Source organism: Stegodyphus dumicola, chromosome 5, assembly GCF_044657685.1.
Source record: "Stegodyphus dumicola isolate Sdum_Otavi_A_Nest chromosome 5, ASM4465768v1".
NCBI lineage: Eukaryota > Metazoa > Arthropoda > Arachnida > Araneae > Eresidae > Stegodyphus > Stegodyphus dumicola.
This window is the reverse complement of record NC_140772.1, coordinates 51,580,069-51,608,002: the sequence shown is the minus strand read 5'-3', so window position 1 is coordinate 51,608,002 and position 27,934 is coordinate 51,580,069. Positions and strand designations below refer to the sequence as shown.

Here is a 27,934-nt window from a genome sequence, read left to right as displayed (position 1 = left end):
CTTATTCTAAAGGAGGCATTCAAGAGTTTAAGTACGAAATGTATTGACACAAACCGTACGAAAAGCCTTTCATTAGTATGTTTTGTACCTGTAAATTTTTGTTACTCTAAATGTAAGATACCACATGGTGAGGAGAAATGGGCTAATGAGGTCGCAGTTGGGATAATACAAAATGGAGAAAGATTATCTTCACAAACGAGTCAAGGCACTTTTTATGTTAAATCAAATCCTTAGAAAACAATATGTTAGAATTTTTTTACTTCCAAATTTAAAAAAAAAAATTAAATATTTAAAAAGTTAGTAAGTGCTTGAAACAATGCTTTTTTCCTTCTTAAATCAAATAAAATAAGTTTATTAGCCAAATTTTCTAATGTTATACATTTGTAGAATCACACAGATACATCCATTACAATTTTTCTCAAAAGGATAACTGCAATAAACTTTTCTTTTTCCAAATCTAGACTGAACCTTTAATTTTTCAACAGTATTTTTAAGTAGCAAAAAGTAGTAAAAATAAACTTTTATTATCTTTCTAGTGTAAAAAATGCCTGCGACCCAATAAAATAAAACTATAGTATTCATAATTCATTTATCTCTTTTATTATGTTACTGTTCAGCCAAAAATAAAATAGATTGATCCTTGAATGAATAGCATTTAATGAACGACCAAACTATGTGGGCAAAAAATGTACAATGTAAAATAAATAGTAGTATTATCAAATGTTCCAAGGAAACGGTTAACTTCTTGCTTAAAATTAAGTTAATATGGTCTGCGTTTACTTCCTCGCTTATAATAAGGACATCCGTTACGTCATAATATTAAATTAGCATTTTCTGTTTACTTCCTTTGTCGTAACAAGGGTTCTTTTATTTTGCGTGAAATAATTAAATGTGTAGAATGAATTTTAACTTTATAAAAAATTCCGCTTAATAGTTAGAAAATAGAATGACATAACTTCAGGAGAACAATAAAAATTACGGTAGAATAAAAGAGAGTAAGAACTTCATCTAAATTTGCTTTCTATCATTTTTTGACGAAAGGCCTCGAAAGTCAAATAACTTTAAAAAGATCCCCACAGATCTTATTTTGTATGGAATTTAACACGACGCAGGAACCATAAAACTGTGTTTTTCTAGAAGTGCACGACTTCTAAAGAATCAGTTTCTGAGCAGTTATAAAAGGTAGTACTAGTCTAAGTTGTTAAACTTAAACTGTTTTTCGGAGTCTGGAAAAACCCATTTAGCCTTCCTACTTGTTTGCTTAATATTCTATATTAAAACCACTCTCATTTGATTAAGACCGACAAAGGTTTCTTAAGATAACTGCAAAATGTTTACATTTTAACATTAAACTAAATTTAGCACTTTAGAAATCAAAAGGTTGACAAGTCAGATTCTCAATTTTTATTACAATAACGAACAATTTTCTCTTTTGCAATAATTAAATAATGTAATTTAATCATTAATTTGCTCATTTCATAATGTATTTTAATTTATTCCATAAGCATTCATGATAATAATGCTATTTAAGAGCAGTCCCGGCCGAATGCACTATCCAAAAAACAGCTGACAGGCCAGGATTTTTATTAGTACAAAGGGGCAATTTACCCAGAAGGACTATTAATTTGGTTTTGGCATTTTGCGTCGATTTACGATAAGCGTTGTTTCACTTTTCAAATTGTTGCCACCAAATGTTATCGCTCTGTATTATATTTAAAGAAATTAAATAATGAAGAATCTGCATGAATGTATGTATGTTTCTCGCATTGTGATAAAACAACGGTACCTAGAACCCTAAAAATTTGAATAACGTAATCTTCCATAGAATATGGACATGTAGAAGCTCTAATTTGAATTTGAAATTTGTTTTATTATCGACTTCATATTTTGTAACACTTCAACGAATTTTTATTAACAAAATCAACGATTTCAAAGTGATCAATGGCAACACTGAACGAAAAAAAAATTATTTCCATCGTGCGAGACTGTGTATCGGAAATTCTAAAGATATACTCATTTAAAAATTATTTTGTGATATTGCTGTTGAACTGAATTTTATGGGTTGAGTACGTAGAACGTGATATTTAATAAACAAAGGTAACACTCAAAACGTTAAAAAATTTTAAATTATGCCCCTTTGGACATAATTTAAAATCTGAAACCTTTGAGATTTTTTCTTATCTTTTTATTTTATTTTTATTAACAAAATGAAAATTTTTTAATAACAAGTTAAAAAATACTTTAAATAAATGTTAAATTTTGCTTACTAAATATTTATCAAAATATATAAGAACGATAATAATATCATTGCAAAGGAAAAAAATTCAAATTTATTTTATTTTTTAGCTGGAATCTATATGAAACATTTGGTACCTGCAAGATATTTTTGTTGCCCCCAGGCTGCAAAGACACTATACATCTAAAAACATTCATGTTTTCTCCGAGATTTCTATTAAATTATATTTATACTGACTATTAAATTTTCAGACTAATATTTGTTTAAAATAGTTCTAACATGTTTAATTAATCATTAAGTGAATTACTTTAATTTAAACTAAAAATAAAAAATTATGAGAAATTTCGAAGTTTTTTAGTTTCCAAGTGAGAGAAAACTTGAGAATAAATAATGACAACCTAGTCCCATTCTCTTATTTATTAAATTTTTCTTCGACAGATAAATAAAGATACATATGTTTTTACGTAAATAATTATATTTTGTTTCATTTCTTACTATAGTTTGGCACTTCTTGGCGTTTCGATTCTGTTAAAGTTTGTAGCCTCAGAGAATATCTCAGAGAATGAGAAATTATCTTCATCGCGGATTGTAGGTGCTCACTTCAATGGAATTTCTTTTTCTATTAATTTTCAATTGCGGAATAAACGTTGTTCATGTATAAATGTATTTTCGAACGAAGCGATTATTCTTAATGCAAAAATACTGAACTGAGCTTATTTATTGTTTTGACAAATATGAAAAAAATTTAACCAAATCTGCATCTTCAAATCTTTGAATAATTTATATCGCACTGAAAATTAATCCGTTTATCGATTTTCTGATGCGTTAAGTCCGGTTAAGGTTCGCTTTTAAAGGTGTAAACTCGGAACTCGAATAATTAAAATCTTGAAATCTTTATAGCGCCGTTGTTGTTATCTTGTCCATGTAATTTATGGAAGAATAATTGCCAGAGCCTCAAAGAGGTCGGATTTCTACTTCCACCAAAGTTTTGAGGGAAAGCACCTCGAGGGGTGGTCCGAGGGTCTCCCACTCCTCTCACATACCACCACACCATACGAGAGGAATCGCCATATATTTAGATTGTCCCCATGCCACAAAGCCCCTACACATTTACAAACATTCATGTCTTCTCCGAGATTCGAGCCCGGGGCTTTCGATACCGCAATAGGCTTCCCTAACCTTTTATATCATTTGGGCTGCTTACAACACCGTATGTCTTCAGCAAATACATAGTGGAAGTGCATTCGCGGGCCGCATAAGTTTGTTAAGCGGGATGTCAGTTTGAGGCCTCTGCTGTAGAGGGCATTTCAGACGCAGTATTCTTCACAATCAATTCTTCAGATTTTAGTGTATTTTATATTTCATATCTGCGTACATGCAGGCACGTAAAACAGGATTAGTTTTCAAAAGACACCAAAATATTTCATTTCTCCGTTTGACTTTATTGCTCATGGTGTGATTTGTTTTTAAGTTCACAGTTTACAGTATGAGTACTTATTTTATTTGGAGTTTCATTAATTACTTTGCTTAAAATAAAATAAAAATGCGTTAATTTTTCGAGCATGATTAAAAGATACTGCAGATATTTCTGATGGTCTGATGATGATATATTTGAAAGAAATCAGTAAAAGAATAGAGGGTAAAGACTCTTAATAGTAATGTAAGAAAGGAAATTTCTCAGCCTTGTAAAATTATCATTATCGTCAAATCAAGCCATTTAACTCTGTTTTAACCTTGAAAGAATTCTTAAACGAAAACTTACAATCGGTACTGAAATTTTTCAAGACAAAGGTAAAAATTATGCACATACAAATCGAAAGTAAGAAATCAAAATCAAGAAATATTAGAATAAAAAAAATCTATCGATGAAACAATATTATTTCCAAAGTCTGTGCTTTGAAACTGAATTCTTCAGCAAGAATATTTTGGCAAATTATAGGTAAAAGTTGCAGTTGTTAATAGAAAATTTTCTGGTATTCGGAACAATTTCAATAGCATTTTCAGCGCTGATGCGACGTATGTTTTTTTATGTCACTATGAAGATAATCACTGACATTCAGTTCTAATGCTAAAGGTATTGAAAATGTGAGATAACGGTAATGTGTCAAACCTTCGGGGAGAAAAGAACCACCGTTTATAACAAGCAATCCGTTATGACTAAGATTCTTTTTTAATGTTAAAAAACGGTGTGTTAGTGCTTTTGAAAAGAACACCATTAATAATAAACAACTCCTTATGACTGCGATTATTTTAAATGTCGATACTTCTAAACTCAACGTGGAATTTAAACAAATAGAAAGTCTTAAGAAGCGGGTTCTGTTTTCTTTGAATCAAATGAAAAATCTATTCAAAACTAAAAACTAATATAGAAAAAGTCTGTAAATTCTGTGTAATGTTTCGCGCCTGAAAATATCATCAAATAATATTTATTTACAGTTTTTACCTGATGAACGTAGTTACCAAATAAGTATTTCTTCGATGTCCCAATAATCAAGGTTTCTTTATCTTCAATATCAGTATTAAGTAAGACTAATCAGATAGCATTATTTATCGATACAATAGATAAAATAAATTCTTTAGTGGATGTAACTGATTACGCGAAAAGAATTGTGGAAAAGCATGGATACATAAGCGTTTTAAAAAAAGGGTATCATTTCCCGAGCTTTCTGAAAAGGAAAATAAAATGCCTATATTTAGTTTATACGGAAGAGATGCCTTCATAACGATGCAGTCACCTCTATGCAAATCAGCCAGTGTTTGAAAAGACAAAAAAAGAATTTCATCATATTGCCCCATTATATGGATATTGAAACTTTTTATGCCAGTCACTGTTCAAAAATGCAGAAACTTTCATAAGGTTACTCTATAAGGTATTTCTCCCGCTTTCTTAGCGAGCCTTCGTGGTGTAGTGGTCTGCACGCTCAGCACGTAATTGAGAGGTCTGCGGTTCGATTCCCGGCGAAAGCGTTTCCTATTTTTCATCTTTCCTGCTTCCAAAAGAAATCCTAATGGCTCTAAAACTCGAGCACAGAGATGTCCACATTCTTATGCGGATCAGTTCCTAACTTAAAAAAGGACTTTTTTTACAAATGTGCGGGCATATTCAGAATTTTCATTTACTTTTTAAAACAGAGTATCAAACTCTAACTTGCACAACGGGATTAAATCTTAAGGTGTCCTCAGTTTTATGAAGTTTTAAACTTATCTCCGTAAATGTTTGGGAGCCTTTATGCTGAGGCTCACGTTTGAAGATTTCGAATAGCGACAGACTTGCACAAAAGTGACGGAAATTTTACGTTGGGACATCGTTATAATTTTCTCCCGGACTTAAGGTGAAGTCGAAGAGCTAAGTCAAAATTTAACTAAAACATCGATAAGAAAATCAAAGCGATGAAGAGTTTCATCTGTTTGATATCGTACTGATATCTATCTATCTATCAATATATATATATATATATATATATACATGTGTACCGTTATATATATATATGCTGAGAAATATATATGAATATATATGCTGAGGAAGACAAGTAAGAAGACATTTTTAAATAGATCTTACTTCAAAAAATAGAAAAAATTTTGCCGAAGAAAGAATATCTTTTGTTCCTCCCTTAAATGACCCTCTAAATCAGTGATTCTCAGCCACTGTGGCTCGGCATTTTTGTGTGCCGCCAAATTTTAGAAATGTATAAAATAAAAATTGTAATGGGTTTAATCCTTATATACGGTACACATGAGGATTGGTGAAATTCGGTTTTTAAGACATCAATAAGCGCTCCAGTTGTGGTATCCAAGCCAATTTGGGGGTCTAAATTATATGCATAAAGTTAAAACATTTGTTCGTGAATATCGATACGCAAACCAAAGCAATGATAAGAGTTTCATTTTTGTGATATCATACCGATATATATATATATATATATACACATATATATATGCTAAGAAATATATATGAGTACATATGCTGAGAAATTTATATGAATATATATGCTGAGGAAGGAAAGTAAGAAGACCTTTTTAAATAGACCTTTTTAAATATTTTTTAAATATTTTTAAAAAAAATCGTAGAAATTCTGCTGAAGAAAGAATGTCTTTTATTGCTCCCTTTAATGATCCTCCAAATTATATGCATAAATTTAAAAAAAAATTGTGATTTTGAAAATAATGATATAGTTGATTTCCTTATAAAGTTAAAATTGTTATAGAAAAAAGAGAGATTAATCAAAAAACTCATTTCAGAGACCAAAATCGGCTGGAATGCTGGGAGATTGTTTTAGAAAGATTTGATTGCTTCATATTTCTCAGTTATAGAATGCTATTTTGATGATCTTGCAAAAGTATATTATGCGAATGGTTTGTTTCATATTTGAAATTAGTAAAATTAAAAGACGCAATTAAACTAAGAATTCTGAATTTTTTTAACTTCTCCCATAAGTACTCGTAGAACTCTTTGTTATATTTTTTGTTTGTGTTTTCTGAGAGTTTTTACAGCTAAAATAATTATCATTTGATACCAACTGAACACAGGTGTGCCAGTCTTTAGGTAAGTTATTTACATGTTGTACGGCACGCTATTTAAACGTTCGTAACGTTTAAATAGCGTGCCGTAAGAAGTATGGGGATTTTCATTAGCCTGAGGAAGTCTGTATCCCTTTTATTTAAACTGTTATAAATGGTATATAATTAAAACTAAAAGGTAAACTAAACGTAATACCAAATTTCGTCGATTCTAAAGCAGTCATTTATTTTCCCACATTAATATCTCTAAAATCGAGGTGTAACAGAGTCAAGAACAACAAATTTTCCCTATTATTAATTATTTGAAGTAATTAATTTTTCCGAGTGAATATTCAAGTCAATATACTTGCTGTTAATAAATCGAAGCTGAAAAACTAAAAATATTCTTAGGTGCATTTTAGTGCCATATTGCAATTATTTTATTTTCTCATTAATTCAGTTTTCCCGATTGGTGACGCCGAAATTAATGAATGCGTTTTAGAATCGACGGCGTTTTAAAATCGGTATCTCCCTTGTCAGGTACTATAAAAGTATTGTAAATTTCCCGCTATAGGAGCTCCATACTTAGTACGTTCAACGTTTTGGTTCTTTGTTATCTCTGTTGCGTTTCTTTCTTAGGAAGAACAAAGCTTCAAAGCGCTCTTTTTTCATCTTATAGAAACATTATCGATAGCAGTGACTGAAGTTCGGCTGGCGTCTGGGGAGATCCGGCCGTACGTCCTCCAAGGGGAGTCGGCAACTCTCACCTGCCACTACATCATTGACCCCACAGAAACTGTAACGGAAGTTGAATGGGAGAAGGATGGTACACTAGTCTATCTGTGGACGTTGGACAATCCCCCTGAAGCCAAAGATGTCTTGAAGGGAAATGTTGATTTAACTGTTCGCTCACCAAGCACGCTGGTCATCACAAAAGCGAGTATGGGCATGCAAGGAACCTACACGTGCCGGGTAAGGACGAACGGAAAGACAGCAGAAAACGAAATGTATCTTATGATTATCGTAGGTGAGAAAACTGCCTTTCATTTCGAACTATTAGAGTTGCATGATTGTTGTTAACTATAACGGCATATCTCTGAAATGGGTATTTTATTTCTGTATACGAGTACATATGATCTTATATGTTCATATATGCGTGTATGATATTGTGTATATATTGGGTCGGCAACTAGGTTTCCGCCGTTTTTAATAATGTTTGTTAAAAGGTTATTTTTCAATAAACATATACAAGTAGTTAATAAAGAATGTATTCTCCTTTGTTTTATACAACGCTTTCCCAACGTTTAACAATTTTTCAATACCTCGTTAGTGGAAATCATCTGTTTGAGACTCGAAAAAGTTATCCAACCAAGCTCTAATTTCTGCATCAGTATTGAAAGAAACTCTTCGCATAGCATTTTCAAGAGATCGAAAGAGGTGAAAATCCACTGGTGCCAAATCAAGAGAGTATGGTGGGTGTGACAGCACTTCCCAACCATGAGTTTGAATGGCTTCCTTGGTCATATTGTCGATATGAGTGGGGGAGTTGTCGTGTGCAGCAAAAGAACACCATGCTGCCATGGTGTTCTTTTGCTGCACGGTTTTTTTGATTAGGTCTTTTCTCTTAAATAGTCGAGTTGAATCGTTCCATTTGTTAGACATAGAGTGCTACATTGATCGTTTGGTTCCTTTCAAGCAATTCGAATTGGAGAATCCTTTTCCAGTCCCACCATACGCACAACATCGTTTTACGCTGATGAACGTCCTGTTTACCGGGGCTAAGCCATTCTTTACGCTGCTTCACATTCATGTAGAACACCATTTTTCATTGCCAGTAACGATTCGGTGAAGAAATCGTTCCTTCTGTCCATGGGTTGCACGGTGACGAGCAAGCAAACCAGCGGAGATTGTAGCTCGTTGATTTTTCTTGGTGACTCTTAAAGTGTGATGCACCCATGCTCCACATTTCTGAACTTTTACCCATCAAGTGAAGATGCTTCTTTACAGTAGTGTGGGAGCATTTTATTGTCTCTGCCAGTTACCTTGTTGTTTGACGCGGAGTTTCATGCAAAAGGTGGTTCAATAGCTCTTCATCGAACTCAACTGAATGAGGTGCGTCTTTGAGGTTAAAATTTCCTTTTTTGAACTTTGCATACCAATCACGGGCAATTTTTTCAGCTATAGCACCCACTCATACACATCACAAATGATGCGAGCAGCTTCTGCGGCCTTAGAACCTTTATTAAAGGCAAAAAGAAGGAGGTGTCGAAAATGCTTATTCTTCTCAACTTGACATTCCGTGTTAATGATCTGTAAATAACAAGAAAATGTATCTTAGTAACAACGAAACATAGATTTGGTAGAATAATATATTCTCTTTCGAGTGATGTACAATTTCGTGCCAAAAGTATTTAATGTCATACAGATTTTTTGAATTTAAAAAAACGGCGGGAACTTAGTTGCCAAACCAATATGTATGTATTGTGTATAATATAATGAAAGGTGAATAAATCAGAAAATTACTTGGATTTATTCGACACTGTTTTATCTGCTTTTAAGCTAATGAAAATATCTTTAACAGTTCGTATTACTAATTAATAATTAGAATTATTATTATTATTATTAAGGTTTCGTCAATAATTACGGTTTTAATAAATGTTGAATTTTCTGTCATATTATTTATTCTGTTGCATAGTAATTCTTAAGTAAAATAAAACATTCATACAAAGCCATTCGATAATGAATATAAAAATATTGCTCAGTTTTAAAGGGAAAATTTTAAATATTTAAAATTCTGGGATTCGAGATTTCCAGCTTGCAGAGGACATTATATATCACGAAAATCTGTGATGATTTCCACTTAATATTTATGTGAATACCGCTTATTTGGTATCTACCTATGAATCTCCTTTTCGAAACTAGCCTTTTCTTTCTCAACTGGAAGCTAAAATGGACCAACTGCTTTCCAGTGGCGTCAAAAATACACTTTCTGTGTAGTATGTCTTTGTTGTAAGTGATATCAGTGAGTCACCCTTTCTTAACTCTCAAGAATATTTGGTCGGGAACCATTCTAAAATATGTTCTTTGACTTAATTTCGAGACCATGATTTAATCGATTTCAGAATGATTACATGGCAGTTTCTTCTGGAACCACTTTGCTTGTCCTTCTTGGTACTTATCAGAACATATGGATATTTCTTTAGAAGTAATATTTTAACTACTTTTTTGCATTTGAGAAGTAATATTAAATGTATCCTTTAGAATTACATCTGGCACGTATAATATTTTAATTATTTAAGCTTATCGAAATTTTATCAGTGTTACGAAGTGTTACTCTTTTAATGTTTTGTCCTAGGATTTTAAGAAATAAGAACTTAAACAGATGCCGTTAAAATTATAAAAATAATTTATTCTGTCTTTTAACTAAATAATCCCCCCCTATTTTTGAAAGTTGAATGGTCTTTAAATAATCTTTCACATGTAAACAGTCTGTGTTTTTGATAAAAAACTAAGTGATTTAAAAGTAATTCATAACCCTTTATATGATTTTAAATATCTTTATTTTCCACTCGGCCTTCCTACGAAGCAGGGTTCTCATTGTTTTGTCATAGAGAAAACATAAAATCATTACTTTATCTTTCAAATTTAATGCCTCTTAATGATTAATAAATTGAGTATTTCTAAATAAACGAAGTTCCTAATAGTCAAAATGTTTTATTTTACTTCTTTGATAATTTATTTAATTAAAATTCCAGTTCATTTAACTTAGAATATATGAAATTGATAATTTTATGAATATTTGCAGCTGTGCTATAATTCATAAAGGTTGTAGGGATTTATATTTATTTTAACTAACAAGTTAAAGTTTAATTTTAAACTTTCCTATAAGCCTTTATTCCCTTAATTGTCAGTGCTAAAATATTTAAATTTCATAGCGCGCGTGAAGGAATGCAAATTTCTACTTTGAAGAAAGTATTTAAAAGTCGAGTTTCAGTATAAAAAAAATAAGTTGTGCTACAGCGGCCACTCTGCTGTAGATACGTTTGCTTACTGCTGGTTCACGTGGCTTAGTTGCATTTATTTGCTGCCAATAGTTTCGAAGGAGGTTTAAGTAACGGGATCTTTCTGAGCCCTGTAGTTCTATCACTTGTTAATATCTTCAAATGTTTAGTTTCGTTATCTGATTTTCAGTTACCACCCAAGCAGAGACGCAGTTTGTTAGCGTCGAGTTGGCGTATTGTAAATTTTAAAGAGTTAATAAAGGGTACTTCGCTTGGTGCAGTTATTACTACACCAGTTCTTCACACAGAAGTAGTACAGGGGTTGGACAAAAATATGGAAACACCTTTAAAAAAACATGTTTCTTTGCTTAATATGGTGTAGGAAATCTGTTGGCATCCAAAACAGCTTGCAGTCTTCTCGGAATGGATAAATACAGTTCCTGTATGTTTGCCAAGGGAATATTATACCATTCTTCCTGCAAAACGGTGGCAAGTTCAGATAACGATGTTGGCGATAACGAGAACGCACTTTCCGTTCCAATGTAAACCACAAAGGTTCGATAATATTCAGGTCTGGTGACTGTGGTGGCCAGGGGAGATGGGACAACTCATCCTCGTGCTCAGAAAACCAGTCCTGGACAATGTGAGCTGTGTGAACAGGGGCTTTGTCGTCTTGGAAGAACCATCACCATCGGGGAACAAAGTTTGTACCATGGGATGAACTTGATCGGCCAAAATGTTCACATAAGTCTTGGCAGTCATGTGCCCCGACACAGTTATCATGGGGCTAGCAGAGAACCACGATATGGCTGCCCAAACCATAACAGAACCCCCGCCATGTTTCACTCTTGGCAACAAGCAGTCTGTATTATAGGCTTGAGATGGCGTTCTCCAGGCGTAAACTCGGCCAGAAGTGGGAAACAATGTGAAAGAAGACTCGTCAGACCATATTACTCGCTTCCACTGCTCTATAGTCCAGGCCTTTATGACTTAAACACCACCTTTTCCTGTTACGGGCATTAGCATCACCAATGAGTGGCTTCTCCATTGCAGCACGGCCAGCAATTCCCTGTTTATGAAGTTCCCTTCTAATTGTTTTGGTACTCACAGGGTTCGGTAACACAACATTCATTTCAGCAGTAACTTTTGCAGCTGTGGTCTTCTTATTTTTCGTCACAATTGCCCTTAATGATCGTCTGTCACGATCACTCAGAACACACTTTCGTCCGCGCTGTGATTTAGCAGATGATGTTTTTCCGCTTTTCAAATATGCGGAATAAATCTTCGATACAGTACCTCTTGAAACACTAAACATCTCGGCTACCTTGCTTACGGAAGCATCTACCATACGTGCTCCAACAATTTGCCCACGTTCGAAGTCTGTTAACTCTGACATAATGCAATGACAACCTCACATAACAGTACTCCGACAACAACTGAACTGTTTAGCTCATTTACGAAGTTGTGTAGGTGGCGTCAGTAGTCAAAAACGCCAGCGCCACCTACATATTTCATTAAAATCAAGCTTTCTTTTCAAACATGCATTTCACAAGGTGTTTCTATATTTTTGTCCATCCACTGTATATCTACTGAACTTTACATTGGCGCCCAAATTACTACGCGAATCCGATGGACAACGAACAAGTATCTCCACAAGGCTCAGGAGTAGTAGACCCAATGGTGACCCCCCTGGATGGATTTGTCTTCCTGATACAGACAATGAGGGATGCAATTAAATCAGCGGTGGTATTCGACGGCAAGAACTCCGTTACCCCATTTCTGGAAGCCCTTGATACTCACTTCCAATTGTACGAGGGCTATTTCTTTTTTCTCAACCTCCGATGGGCTATAAAGAAAAGACGGGTGAATATACAAAAAAGATTTTATTACCAAAAGTAATGTACAATACAGGTTATTTCTCTACATAATCACTTTGACGATTGAGGCATTTGTCATATCTGTGAACAAGGTTTGCAATACCCTCTTGATAAAATGTTCCCGCCAATGATTGGAAGTGAGTTGTGACGGTTTCTTTCAGCTCCACGTCATTTTGGGAAGCGCTTCCCGTCAACCTATTGTTTCAGTTCAGGGAATAGTTGAAAGTCACTCGGCGCTAAGCCGGGACTATATGGTGGATGTTCGAAAATGTCCCATTGAAATTATTGAAGGAGCCGTTGGATTACACGAGCGCTGTGAGGACGGGCATTGTCGTGGATCAGAACAATTCCAGAAGTCAGCATGCCTCTTCGTTTGTTTTGAATAACTCTCCGTAAGCGTCGCAAAGTTTCACAATATGAATCTGCATTAATTGTTGTTCCAGGCATCATTGGCATAAACTCCATAAGCAACATACCTTTTTAGTCCCAAAAAACAGTTGCCATAACCTTACGGTTGTTAAAGGTTCATTTGAATTTTGTGGGTCTCTTTGGAGAATTTGTGTGCATCCATAGTTGTGATTGTCGTTTCGTTTCGGTCGTGTCATATTGAACCCATGTCTCATCGCCTGTCACAATGGATTTCAAAAACTCTTCTCCTTCAGAATTGTAACGGTCAAGAAACTCAAACGCTGCAACCATTCGGCGAGTTTTGTGGTCGTCAGTCAACATCTGTGGGACCCAGCGAGTGCAAACTTTTCTGTAGCGCAACTGTTCAGTAAAGATAGAGTACAGGGAAGACCTTGAAACTTCGGGAAATTTCATCGATAATTAACTTATGGTAAACCTTCGATTTTGCTTAACCGCTTGGTCAACTCATTGAACAATGTCGTCTGTAGCGACAGACTTGCGTCCTTGACCCCCTTCATCATGCACATCAGTTCGGACATCTTTAAAATTTCGACACCATTCACGAACAACGCCATCACTTATAAAGCTGTTTCTATACACTCGACTCATTCTTCGATGAATTTCCGCTGCGCTGTTCCCTTCTGCCTGCAAGAAACGAATAAGCGCTCGAAATTTCACACTTGGCGGGAGAATCAATAGCGACAGTCATGTTTACGTGACTGCAACTCAACAGAAAATGGCATGTTGAATACGCCAGTGACAGAGCGTGTGGAGGGGAAGATGCGCAATCGCCTACTACGCACACCAAACACCTTTTGCATACCTGGCCATCATACTGTGCGATCGGAGGTTGAAAAAAAAAACAACCTACGTATATCCGATAACGGAAAAGCAGAAGGTAGCTATTGCATCGATTGTCCTCCGAGGACAGGCAGAGTCTTGGTGGAAAAGGAATTGGGAAATTCTTTTTTTATTTGGCGAAGCGGGAACGCTCACCTATACATTCGAGAATTTCAAAGCTTCACTCCTAAAAGCGTTCCCGATAGTTAAAGATCGTGCGAAGCTTGAAACCAGACTATACAGCTCTTACCAACGAAGGGTTAAGTACCTTTTATTAACTCTTTAAAATTTACAATGCGCCAACTCGAGGCTAACAAACTTCGCCTCAGCTTGGATGGTAACCGAAAATCAGATAACGAAATAAAAATTTGAAGATATTATAAAGGAATAGAATATACTACAGGGCTAATAATAAAACATGTACAAAGAAGTGTTATGTATGACTCACTTTTCCTTGCAGATGCCTGCGACGAAAGTGCATGGAAGACACACACAGACATGATAGAATGTACGGAATCAGTCAACATGCATTGCATAGGTATATTCCCTAAACCTAGTCCGGCCTGCGGGGTATATTCAGAACGCACAGGTATGTGTCTTTCTATCAAAATACCATCTCTTATGCAGTGCGCATACATAGCATACACAGTAAAATATGTAATAAAGTCTGTAAAATTTTAGTTCGTACAACACCCAGAGTCGCGAAGAAAACAAGATTATTATTTCTTAGTCTTCAGTATCAAATTCTTGTAATTCTTTAAAAAGCTCTGTCCGTTCATGCAGCACCTTTAGTAGAACTTATTATTTGAAGGATTTAGTGTCTAAATACAGTATTCTGAATCTCATCCATGCTATAGAAATAATAATTTTTGAAGTGAGACTTTATTTTCGAAATAACAAGAATTCTTTAGGACGAGAAAAATTAAAATCTAGTGCATAAAGTGTGTGTGGGGAGAAGAACTGTGGTATTTTTTCTTGTTGCAAACTGCTGATGGAAATGGAATTATGTGACTTTGAATTATCATGTCGCAGAAACCAAGTTTTCTATTGAGCGTTATCTTACCTAACGGCGATGATTTCTTCATAAGTCTTATCCGTTATATCTTTAGAAAATATTGTAAATTGTCCCTTTCTCGTCAGAAATGTCATCAACATGATCTGTATTTGAGAATTTTAAGCCCGAAGGTATTAGTTGCTGAAGTGAACCTTCTACTACCCAAACAGACATTTGCCGTTTTTTCTTAGGATCATACGCACCAAGCTTCATTTACAGTTAAAATTTGAAAAAAAATCAGAATTAATGCCTGCTATTTGAAATGCACAAAAGGAGTTTTTTTGCATTTAAAATTTCTTCCATCTAGAATTTTGAATGCAGAATCAGCCTGTGATCGAAATTCTGTATGCGATCTAAATATATCCACCCATGAATTTGATCTTCTCTCTGTCTGCATTCAATGCGTGAAGAACAAAACAAGAAATAAATAATTGTTTTATGAAGATCTTCCACCACGTCTTTGTGAGAAATATCTTAAGGGATGTTAGACTCATAAGACAGCATTCAAAGGTAATGCTTTCTCAATGAAATATTGCAGACATCTTACCGCCCATCTTGAAATCGTTCATATTATTGAAAACGTATTAATGCTTAGTCATTTAAAATAATTTTAACAACTACGGAAACATTTAAAATATCACTTTACACGATATTTTAAATGTCTCCGAGGCTGTTTTTACGGCTTTACAGCAAAATTGTATGGCTACTCTCTGTTCAGCTTTTGAATTAATGATATCAGTCAGATGTTGACAGGATCAAAGCAAATGATTAACTGTATAGAAAATTATGTTCGAAAGGAGGACGATGTTTTGGGAAAACAGTTTTCGATATTATAGCGTTGAGAGCATCAGTGCTAAAACTTTGTAGACGCACTGTATAATTGCGTGCATCTCCGGTGAAAGTCATCCTACTGTAATGAGTCGTACCTTGCTTTATTTCACATGAAAATCATTTTCCGAAAAGCTATAAATCATTCGACTGTGAGATACTATAATTCTCCCTCCCCCCCCCAAAAAAAAACGAAATTCTCCAACTAAAACTAATTTTCTGGGATTTCGCCCCTCCCATCACTATAAAAGCGATTTAGCTACAAATTTTAATTCCGTTCAGAAACTATCAGTTTACTTTCTACCCTTAATAAATGTGAAAAGTTTTACACACGTCGGAAAGACTGGTCAGATTGCTCTTCTCCCACTATTCTGAAATACTCGCATAGCATTCACTTTTGCCTTTAAGTTATTATGACATAATCAAAGAAACAAAACGTTTATTTTTGGGGGTTCTGCTGCCTCTTAAAATGGGACTACCTATTTATCAGCTTGGTTTCACGTGAATACGTGTAGGCAAGTTAAAAACACAAATTAAAAAATCCATCATAAGAAATATTTATAGCAAGTCAAGATAATGCAATTCACGTGGACATAATGTGAATCTGCTTTTATCCCCATGGTAGACAACAACTTTGTGATTTTGTAAATGAATTTCATGGAAGAATGGTTGCCAGAGCCTCAAGGATATTGGACTTCTATTGCCACCTCAGTTTTGAAGCAGAGTACCCCGGGGAGGTTGGGGCACTAGGGTCTCCCCCCTCTTCCCTACGCCAATCTAGCTTTCCATATACACCACTCATGTCCATAAATTAAGGATAATTCGGAGTCACGCGCAAATCGAACTCTCAAATAAATAAATCACCTGTAAAATCACTGCACACATCTTCAAGAATCATATGCAAATTTCAGGAAGTAACCAGATGACACCGATGGTACGTCACAATGACGAGGGTGTAAGAGAGTGATATATAAGGAATACAGGCAAAGAAGTAAAATTGTTCGCAGGCGATTTATAAGCATTTCTGTTCAATAACCGAATATTTATGACACAAAGGACGCATTTGGGTGATTTTTTACGTGGTAGAATTATCGGCCGTCTGGAATGTGGGCGTACCCAACTGGAAGTATCAGACGAACTTGGAATTGCCCAGAGTGTCATCTCCAGGCTTTGGCAACGATTCCAAGATGATGGTAATGTGAGTAGACGTTACAGCACAGGTCGCCCCAGAGTTACAACGCCAAATGAGGACCGGTATTTGGCAGTTACTGCCAAAGGAAACAGGCGGAGCACAGCCTCAGACCTGTCTCGTCAGCTCTCTTCAGCCACTGGTACGACAATTTCAAGGCAGACCGTGTACAGACGTTTAGGGCAGATTGGTCTATATGCTCGTAGACCTGTCAGATGCGTTCCCCTTACTGCAACTCACTGTCGCCTGCGGTTAGCCTGGAGTAGAGAGCATGCATTGTGGACACCGCAAGAATGGGCTTGTGTGATAGTTTCCGACGAGTCCAGGTTTAGCTTGCAGTCTGATTCTCGCCGGACTTTCATATGGAGAGCTCCAGGTAGCCGTTACCACGAAGAATACATCATTGAACGACACCCTTACGGTGGTGCAAGAGAGCTCGTTTGGGGTGGAATTATTCTGGGTTCCAGAACTGACCTGCATGTTCAAATTGGAACCATGACAAGCCAAATCTATCGGGACGTCATTCTGGAGTAATATGTACGTTCGTTTCGGGGCGCCATGGGCGCATAATTTGTGTTTATGGATGACAACGCCCGTCCTCACCATGCAAACATCGTAAGCGAATGCCTTCAATCGGAGGATATCACCCGTACGGACTAGCCAGCATTCTCACTGGACTTGAATCCAGTATAGCACGTGTGGAACATGCTTGGCCGACGAGTTTCAGCCCGTCAACCTCCTCCTACATGTCTACCGGAACTTCGGAGAGCATTGCTTTTTGAGTGGTGTAATATCCCCCAAGATCAGATCGATAATTTGATACTCAGCATGCCTAGACGTTGAACGCACTGTATTACATCGTCTGGGAGACATACAATGTATTAACAAACATACCAACCATGTAATATTGGTTTTTTGTAAATAGGTTTTTTTTTTGTAATTTGTTCCAGGGAGAAAAAATCGGTAATTTTTTTAACAATATCAATCATATAGCATCTTTTTTTGCTCTTTACCTTTTGTTTAATAAATAAGCTTTACAAATAAGTCAAATTTGGTTTGCTTAACTCTTCCTTTGCCTGATTTTGCATTATCCTTAATTTATGGACATGAGTGTATTTAGAAAGCCCCAATAACACAAAGACACTATACATTTAGAAACATCCATGCCTTCTCCGGGGTTCAAACCAAACCCTTTCGGTACCGCAGTAGGCTTCCTTAACCACTTAATCATCTGGGTGATGACAAAAATTTTAATTAGTTAATTAGTGTAATTAACCAGGCTTTAAATGCTTTTAAGAAAGAATGAGCAGTTATTTAAATAACTCATCTTTTGTTAAATATATCCGATATAACTATGTAAAGCAATATTACAACCTTATTTCAGATATGTTTTACATTTTTTGTATTTTATTTGTATTTTTATGCTTTTATAAAAGCAAAGTTATGTTATCCATCTTTCTGGCTTTTTAAGCCGTGAAGCGTGAAAAACTATATGCTTGAAGAATTTTCCATACGCCAATTATTATTTCTTTCTACATATGAAGGGGGGAGAAAGATTTGAAAATCCAGTTCTTCCTTCTGGTGACCTGTCATATCTTAAGAAAGACATCTTGATCAAAAAGTGGAGCTGGGCTTCAAAATGCAGCACTGTATCGCATGCATAGTGATTATATGTTATTACTGTCTTTCGAGAAAGAAAACTCAACATCTCTTTCAACGTTTTGCTCTCTCTCTCTCTCTCTCAAAAAAAAAAAAAAAAAAAAAAAAAAAAAAAAAAAAAAGAAAAGAAACGAAGAGAAACAAAGAAAAAAAAAGTAAATAATAATGTTTAAGCCATTTTTCTGTGTTCGTGTATTCCAGTTCTTAACTTTTGAAATCATGAACGAAAGAAGCACTATTGTTCTGAAAGTGCAATCATGAATACTACTGAATGAGTTAGTTTTAGTACTTAATTTAGAAATAACTTCGCATTATGTTTAGTTATTTGATTATGACAAAGCACACGAGGGCTATCTATCTAAGGGGAGAGATGCCTTCGTGGAAAAATTTCTAACTGAAAGAAGTTCGTATTCACGTTACATATGAGGAAAACCATAAAAACCAACCATGCAGCCTAATTATTCTCCTCGGCTCAAACCCTAATCAGTCTACCATCATTCGGCGACTTTAATAACCTTATTTCAATTATGTATTTTATTTACATGACTAGAGTTTCTCGCGTTTTCTGTGAGAAATTTAAATGGATCCTGATTAGGACAGTAATTTTATCGCTTGAAGAAAAGGACTTAGTTCGGAGAGAATTAGCGAGGTAAGTAGGAAAATATACGAAACGTTCTCCGCTAGAGATTTACACTAATAATGTATATATTACATGAACATTTCGTTGGAGGTAAACGACCTGGTTACATGGGCGTTTCCATTTTTTTCTCATGTGTAATGTGGATACGAGCCAGTTTTCCTTCGAAAGTCTTTCATGAAAATATCCCTTCCCTTAGGCGGATAGCCCTCGCGTGCTTTGCAATAATCAAATAAGCCAAAATACCTTTCGAGGGAGGGGTTATTTATTAGAAATGAAATAAATAACTCATGGGTAACTAAATAAAAATTACATCAAACTTTTTTAATTTAAATTTACATCTACATAGCAAACAATTTCTAGAAATGTATTCAGCATTGTTATTTTAGATAAAAATTATTATTTAATTATTCAGCAGTGTTTTTGTAAATTAGGGCACACTCAGATTTTTTTCCGGCTGAGTGTATTTGGAAAAAAAAAAAAAAGAGAGAGAGATCGTTTAGCATTATCAGGGACTGAAGGGAGATTTTATGTGATTCATGGAAGCGGTGATTCATGGAAGCTATTCCAAAAGCGCAGTTAAACTTAGGCGAATTTAATCTTGTAATTTTGATTTTGGAAATAGATTGCATTGCAGTGTAGTTTTGCGGACATTCCAATGAAATTTAGCATAAAAATTGTTTAACTATAAAGTTAATCTAACAATTAGTTATAACAGAGATAAAAAGGCAATAAGGAAATATCTGAGATTCAAGAATTTAATTTGACATTCATGGATGACATTCATGAAAATAATAGAAAAATATTCTACTGCCACAACATTACTGCCCTAATCTTGAACACTTTTGAACAAAATTTGAAGTATTTTTCTTTGAAGACAAAAAAGAAAATTTCATTTATTGTTATTATTGTGGAAAATAATTAGCATAAATAATTATTTTAGAGAATCGCTATATTAAAAAGTATAATCCTATGATATATGAATTATGTTTTTATCGTTTTGAAATTTGATCATTGTTAAGTCATTAAGACTATTTAACTGTAAGATTACGTCATTTTTTCTCTTCTTGGCGCCTTACATGGCGCAGATGTTCATTACAGCAACCCTGTAAACGCTTACTCAGTTTTTTTTTTATTGCTGTTGTTATTAGTAGTAAGTCATCGCTTGAAAGATGGCACGCATTTGATTAAAGTTGTCGAATAAAATATTTAGTACAGTCCACTTCTAGTTAATTTGAAATTGTTGTATAACAACGCACGCATCGCATGAACACTTTATGGTCCGTCGAGCCGGAGGTAAAAGACATCGTTGCTAAAATTAACCTTTTAGAGCATTTGGAATACTTTCGTTTGGTTGTATTACGGATAACTTCATATAGAGTGTTTGGAATGCTTTCGTTTTCGTGTGGATTACGCAATTAAGATTGGATACTGTGTCATCGTTCATTTCCGGTGTTGCTGTCGAGAAATCTGCAATCACGGTAAGTGATAAATTATTTATTTGTTCATGATGAGTGAATTGAAAGCGATTAAAGCTAACAAAAAAAGTTTAAAATGCAGTATCAGAAAGTTTGAAAATATGGTAAATTCTACAGTGGATGAAGCAGATATTTCCTTATTGGAGTTATACGAATCAAAAATATTAGAATTTAAAAAGGAATTAAGTAACATTTTCGATTCTTTATTTGCACATTGTGAAGAAAAGGACACTGACGAATTCATTAAGGAAAAGGAAAATGTAGTAGATAATCTCGATGAAATTCATTTGAAAATTAAAAGAAAAATTTCTGAGATCCGTTCTCAAAGGAATAGCTGCTCAAATGAAAACGGTTCGAGTAAAGACATAATTGTTTCGGATATAAAATTGCCTAAATTGTCTCTTCCAATATTTAGTGGGAAAATCGAAGAATGGATTGAATTTGAGGATTTATTTTCCGCAGCTGTGCATAAAAATAGCAAATTAACTAATGCGCAAAAATTGCAATATTTAAAGAGTTCGTGTAAGGCAGACGCTTTAAATATTATTCAGTCCATTCCAATTTCAGATTCGAATTATGACATAGCATGGAATCTGTTGGTTGATCGCTATTGCAACAAAAAAGATTTGATCAATTCTATCATAAAGAAATTAATTTCTATACCTCAAACGAGTGATTCTACTTCGTCGCTTTTAAAATTTATCGATAAGGTGCATGAATGTTTACGATCCTTGGAAGCATTGGAGCAAAAGGTGGAAGAATTTTCAGACACGTTAATTGTTTATTTATTAGTTGAAAAGTTGGATAGAAATACTCGGTGTTGGTGGGAAAGGTCACTTAAAAAAGACGAGATAGGAACGGTTAAACAACTGACATGTTTTTTGAAGGAACACGCTCGCATCCTATCACATTACAAACCTCCGCATGGGGAATCGAAACGTTCATTTAATACCAAGGCTCTTACATCACTTTCTGAAAATTCAAAAAATTGTCCTTATTGTAAAGCTGATCATTTATTGTTGAAATGTGCGCAATTCTTAAATCTAACAGTCAAGAAACGATTGGAATTTGTAAAGACAAAAAAATTATGTTTCAATTGCTTATCTTCGGTCCACACAATCAAGGACTGTAAAAGTTCTAATACATGTAGAAAATGTCAGAAATTTCACAATTCGCTCTTACATTTTGATCGAAATGAAGAAAATTTCGATAGAGCAAACGGCACATCGAATCAAATCACAAACAAGACTAATAAATTAAGCAGTAATCTTTCTCCAAATGCTGATACATTTACTCCAATGGCAAACAGCCAAAAGGTTAGTGACACTAATGAAACCAACCAAGCAAAGTCCATTAACGGTACTACGCTAAATATTTCCAGTTCTTTTAATAAACAAGTTCTACTTTCAACTGCAATTATTTTCGTTGAGGGTAATGATGGAAAATTTATCTCGCTGAGAGCCTTGCTGGATTCCGGTTCTCAAAATAATTTCATTACTAAACAAGGTGCTGAGTTATTGAATTTGAAGAAAAGAAAAATAAACGCTTCTATTTCAGGTATCAATGGTACAGTTATGAGTGTTAAGGAAAAAGCTATAGCAACCATCGCTAACGCTACTAGAGATTTTATTCGTACCTTACAATTTTTTGTTGTTCCAAAAATAACTCGCGTAACGCCTGCTAGATATATAAACATTTCTGATGTTAAGCAGTTGCAACTCATTGGTTTAGCTGATCCAGAGTTTTATAAACCTGGTCAAATACATGTTTTATTATCTAACGAAATATTTTTTGATTTACTGGGAACAAATAGAATAAATATGCAAGACCTGATTCTCCATCAGTCAGTTTTTGGATACATCGTTAGCGGGTCAGTACGCATGCCGCAGCAAGGCAGTGTTGATAATTTTTGTGGGTTTGTGGAAAATGGGGATAATTTATCTGACAACATGAGAAGGTTTTGGGAGATTGAAGGTATTAATGAAGCAAAAAAAGTGAAAAGTCAGGAAGAGGAATTTTGTGAACAGCACTTTCTTCGTACACACGCGAGGCAAGATGATGGCAGATATGTAGTGGAAATGCCAATTAAGGAGGAAGGACTTAGCCTTTTAGGGGAATCGAGAGAAAACGCTAGCAAAAGACTGAATTATCTACTTAAACGCTTCACTCGCAATCCCGCAATGAAACACTTATACGAAGATTTCATTAAGGAATATAATAAATTAGGCCATTCCGAAGAAATTGATGAAGGGGATAGCTCTAGTTTCTCATATTATCTTCCTCACCATGGGGTTTTCAGACCTGAGAAACCTAGCACTAAACTTAGGGTAGTGTTCGATGCCACTGCTCCTACGACTACTGGAATTTCGTTAAACGATATTCTGCTGAATGGAGGGTTAGTTCAAGACGAACTATTTGATATTATTTGCAGATTTCGAACGCATAAAATTGCCTTCACAGCAGACATTGTAAAAATGTATCGTCAGATTTTGATTAAAGAACATCAAAGAGATTTATTACGCATCTTATGGAAGAGTAGTGAAGAAGAACCAGTTAAGGTCTATAGACTGAAGACTATAACTTACGGTACTTCCAACGCACCGTATCTAGCAACACGCACACTTAATCAATTAGCAGAAGACGAGAAAAATAAATTTTTCGTTAGCAGCGCCAATAGTACAAAGGGATTTTTACGTCGATGACGTACTCACAGGAGCCCATACTCTAATAGAGGCTAAAGAATTACAGTCGCAACTGATTAACCTATTATCACGTGGAGGAATGCGTCTGCACAGATGGTGTGCTAATCATCCTGATCTTTTGCAGTTTCCGGATGGACAAGAGGAATATTCTTTCAGTAATTTCGATGACGATCAGAGCATCAAAACTTTAGGATTATTATGGAATCCAAAGATAGATTGTTTTTCGTACAAATCAACCATCAAGAAACCAAATACTTACACAAAGAGAACAGTGTTGTCTGATATTGCTCGCATTTATGATCCATTAGGACTACTTGGTCCAGGGATAACAAAAGCAAAAATCTTCATCCAAAGACTTTGGTTATTGAAGCTTGATTGGAACGATCCGCTACCCGAAAGGATAATTAAGGATTGGCAACTTTTTATTGATTCAATGCAATCTATCAACAATTTGAAAGTCAGTAGATATGTTTTACAGGATAGTTTTTCTGATATACAAATTCATGGATTTTCAGATGCATCAGAACACGCATACGGAGTAGCCATCTATTTACGCTGTAGAAGTGACAATAATTTATCTTCACATTTGCTTTGCAGCAAGTCCAGAGTAGCTCCACTAAAACCGCTGACAGTACCTCGACTGGAACTCTGCGCAGCTGTACTGCTAGCACAGCTTGTTGCAAAGGTGGTGCCTTTATTGAAATTGGACATCAGTAAAATATGTCTGTGGTGTGACTCAACCATAGTGTTAGCATGGCTTCAGAATCCCCCGCATGTACTAAAAACTTTTGTTGCTAATCGAGTGTTGCAGATCCAAGAGCTAACACATACATGCCATTGGAATTATGTGCGTTCAGAGGAGAACCCGGCAGACCTTATTTCCCGAGGACTGAATTTTGACAAGCTGCATGATGCTGATCTGTGGTGGAAAGGTGTCATACCTAAAAAGAACATTGACTTTGAACAATTAGAAAAAACAGAGACATTTTCTAATGAACTGAGAAAAAGAACTGACATTGCTTGTTTATGCACTTTGCCTTCAAAATTTATTGATAATGTCCTAGATATCACTAACAATTATTTAAAATTATTACGTATTGTTAGTTATATTTTCAGGTTCATTTGGAACTCTAGGTGTGCAAAACAGAAAGGAGCACAGAGAAGAACAGGAGGAGTAAGTTCAAAGGAGTTAAATGAGGCAGAATCCTTTTTAGTAAGAGAGGTTCAAAAATGTAGTTTTTATTCAGATTATAACTCCCTCGCACAAGGTAAACCCATTAATAATAAAAGTAATTTACTTTCTTTGAACCCTTTTTTAGATGCAAATAATGTAATGAGAGTAGGAGGCCGATTACAAGGGGCCAATGTAATGTTTTCACAAAAACATCAAATAATTTTGCCTGTTAAATGCAAACTAACTAAGCTGATTGCTGAGCATTATCATCGGAAATATTTACACGTAGGTTCGCAAGCATTATTGTGTTTTATGAGACAGAAATTTTGGCCATTACAAGGTAAGAATTTAACTAGAAAGATTACCCATGAATGTATAATTTGTAGTAAAAATAAACCAGTCACTATCGAACAAATTATGGGGTCATTACCTGCAGAGCGCGTAAATCCAAGCTCACCCTTTAATCATGTCGGCACCGATTTTTGCGGTCAATTTTTTATTAGGTACAAGGGACAGAGGAAAGGAACTCTTCATAAGGTATATTTAGCTCTTTTCATTTGCCTTATAACAAAGGCAGTGCATCTCGAACTAGTGAGTGATCTCACCACTGACGCATTTATTGCCACCTTAAAGAGATTTATTGCTAGGCGCGGAAAATGCTCAATCATTTTCTCAGACAACGCAAAAAACTTCGTTGGCGCAAATGCCGAATTGCAAAGAATTAACAATTTAATTAGAAATCCTGACAAAAAATTAGCAGATTATTTAGGTGAAGAAGGAATAGTATGGAAGTTTATTTCCCCACGGACACCTAATTTTGGTGGACTATGGGAATCTGGAATAAAATCCGTGAAATATCACTTAAAGCGGATTGTAGGTAATGCAAGGTTGACTTTCGAGGAGTTATTAACTGTAGTAACTCAGATAGAGTCTGTTTTAAATTCTCGCCCTATTACTCCCTTATCTTCCGATGTAAATGATTTAGAGGCATTAACACCAGGCCATTTTCTCATTGGAAGACCCTTGAATGCTATAGTAGAACCCGAATTAATTGATATACCTGAAAACAGACTCTCAAGATGGAAACGAACTACCAGATTTGTCCAGTTGATATGGAATCGTTGGCATAGGGACTATTTAAACACACTACAACAGCGTTCAAAATGGAAGGTAGAACAAACGAATATTAAAATAGGTATGCTAGTACTAGTTAAGGAGGATGAGCTTCCTGTCTAGATGGGTGTTAGGGCGCATTACAAGAATTTTTCCTGGAGTTGACGGTAAGGTTAGAGTAGTAGAAATACAGACAGCAAAGGGCATCATTAAACGTGGAATTACAAAAATTGCAATTTTACCCCAAGAAGAAGCTTCCTAAGTTAGTTAAGTGTTAGCTTATTATTATAAAACTTGTATTGTAAATTGTATTGTGCACAAAAATTTGTATTGAAAATTGAATATTATTATATTGAATTAAGAGATGTTATTCGTATTGCATTATTGTATAAGGTAGTAATTGTACAATTTTGTAGGTTATTATGAGTATTATCGAACGAAATTATTGAAGTAACCCTTCAATGCCGGGGGGTATGTTAAGTCATTAAGACTATTTAACTGTAAGATTACGTCATTTTTTCTCTTCTTGGCGCCTTACATGGCGCAGATGTTCATTACAGCAACCCTGTAAACGCTTACTCAGTTTTTTTTTTATTGCTGTTGTTATTAGTAGTAAGTCATCGCTTGAAAGATGGCACGCATTTGATTAAAGTTATCGAATAAAATATTTAGTACAGTCCACTTCTAGTTAATTTGAAATTGTTGTATAACAACGCACGCATCGCATGAACAATCATTAATTGTCGATATTTCTCTTCACTCAATGATCAATGGTTAAAAATGCGCATAATAAGCGAATATTTGTAATGCGATGAGGGTTTGGTTTGGCGCAGCAAAGCCAAAGTGCAAATGGCAGCTGAAGAAGATGGTTCTGCAATTAGACCATCGAAACTAGTCCTGCAAAATTTAAAACTATAACGCTGATTCTTGTTTTTCGACTTCTCCAATAATCATTTTTCACTTGCAAAGTCTTCTTGGAACGCATTAGCTTCTAATAAAGACAGTCTTTGCTTGTTTTGCCTCAAAATATAAGTATACACCTATCTGCGCAAACAAGCAAGTTACCCTTAACAAAGTTTTTTTTTTTTTTTTTTTTTTTTTTTTTTTTTTTTTTTTTTAGTCCAAAGGGATTTGAATCCCGAAGGACTATTAGTTTCGTTTTGGCATTCTGCGTCGGACGGGTAAATGTCGGTTCACTTTTCAAACTGTTGCCATAAAATGTTAGAGTCCTGCATTATATTTGAAGAAATTAAATAATGAAAATCTGCGTAAATGTATGTAAATTTCTCACATTGTCATAAAATAACGGTACATAGAGTCATCGAATTTTGAATAACGTAATCCTCCAACGAATATGAGCATGTGGAAGACCAAATTTGAAATTTGAAATTTGTTTTAGGATCGATTTCCTATTTTTTAAAACTTTGACGAATTTTTGATTAACAAATTCAAGGATTTCAAAGCGAGCAATGGCAACGTTGTGCAGAAAAAACATTTTTATATCCAGCGCGTGAGTCTCTGTATCGGAAATTCTAAAGATATGCTCGTTTTAAAACTATTTTGCGATATTGCTGTTGCACTGGATCTTATGGTTTAAGTGCGAGGAACATGATATTTAATAAAGAAAGGTAACACACAAAATGTTAAAAAACGCCCCTTTGGACGTAATTTAAAATCTGAAACATTTCAGATTTTTTTTTTTTAAAGCTCCGCTTTCCAAGTAAAACAGCTTTAAAATAATTTGCAATAATTAAATAGCAACCAATTAGCGTATTCTAAAGGTAATCTGATTTCATTAGTAATACAGTATTAAAATGTAATTTACACTGATAATATTTTAATAGGTAATTCTAATACATAACAAGTTTCGAAATTATAACTATGTCAATATTGTTACGAAATGTCCAGGCGCGGTCAGACAGCTTCCCCGCAAAGCAGTTTTAGGGTTGCCAGAAAATGGCAAAAGAAGGCAGGGTTGTCAAATTTGGCGCGAAATTTCCCATTTGGTGATATTTGGCGGCAAAACTGGCGATATGACATAGACGAATGGAAAACCTTCTAGAACGAATCCTTATCGGTTTGGCCCCGAATATTATCGAAAGCACCCCAAAAGCTATATAAACCCTGCCTTTACGCGAAGTAGCAGTCGATCGCGAGTCTATCGAGTGTCTCGTAGTTTATCGAGTTGATCCTCAGTCTAGTGTGTCTCGTAGTTTAGTGTCGAGTTGGTCGTCGAGTGTA

At 35.0% G+C, this 27,934-nt stretch overlaps 2 protein-coding genes and 1 pseudogene across 3 annotated transcripts in view; 1 reads left to right on the top strand and 2 right to left on the bottom strand.

The window, feature by feature from the left end:
• LOC118195078 (uncharacterized) overlaps positions 1-27,934 on the top strand; it is a 112,350-nt gene that overhangs the window by 68,783 nt on the left and 15,633 nt on the right. The window contains exons 2-3 of the mRNA XM_085816650.1: positions 7,413-7,760; positions 14,320-14,448. Of these exons, the coding sequence (XP_085672776.1) occupies positions 7,413-7,760; positions 14,320-14,448 (477 nt within the window). The remainder of the gene's footprint in view (positions 1-7,412; positions 7,761-14,319; positions 14,449-27,934) is intronic.
• Positions 1-27,934, bottom strand: part of LOC118195673 (intracellular coagulation inhibitor 1 pseudogene) — a 215,465-nt pseudogene that overhangs the window by 175,136 nt on the left and 12,395 nt on the right. The window lies entirely within an intron of this gene.
• The window catches only part of LOC118195672 (iripin-2-like), a 202,379-nt gene that overhangs the window by 162,165 nt on the left and 12,280 nt on the right, over positions 1-27,934 (bottom strand). The window lies entirely within an intron of this gene.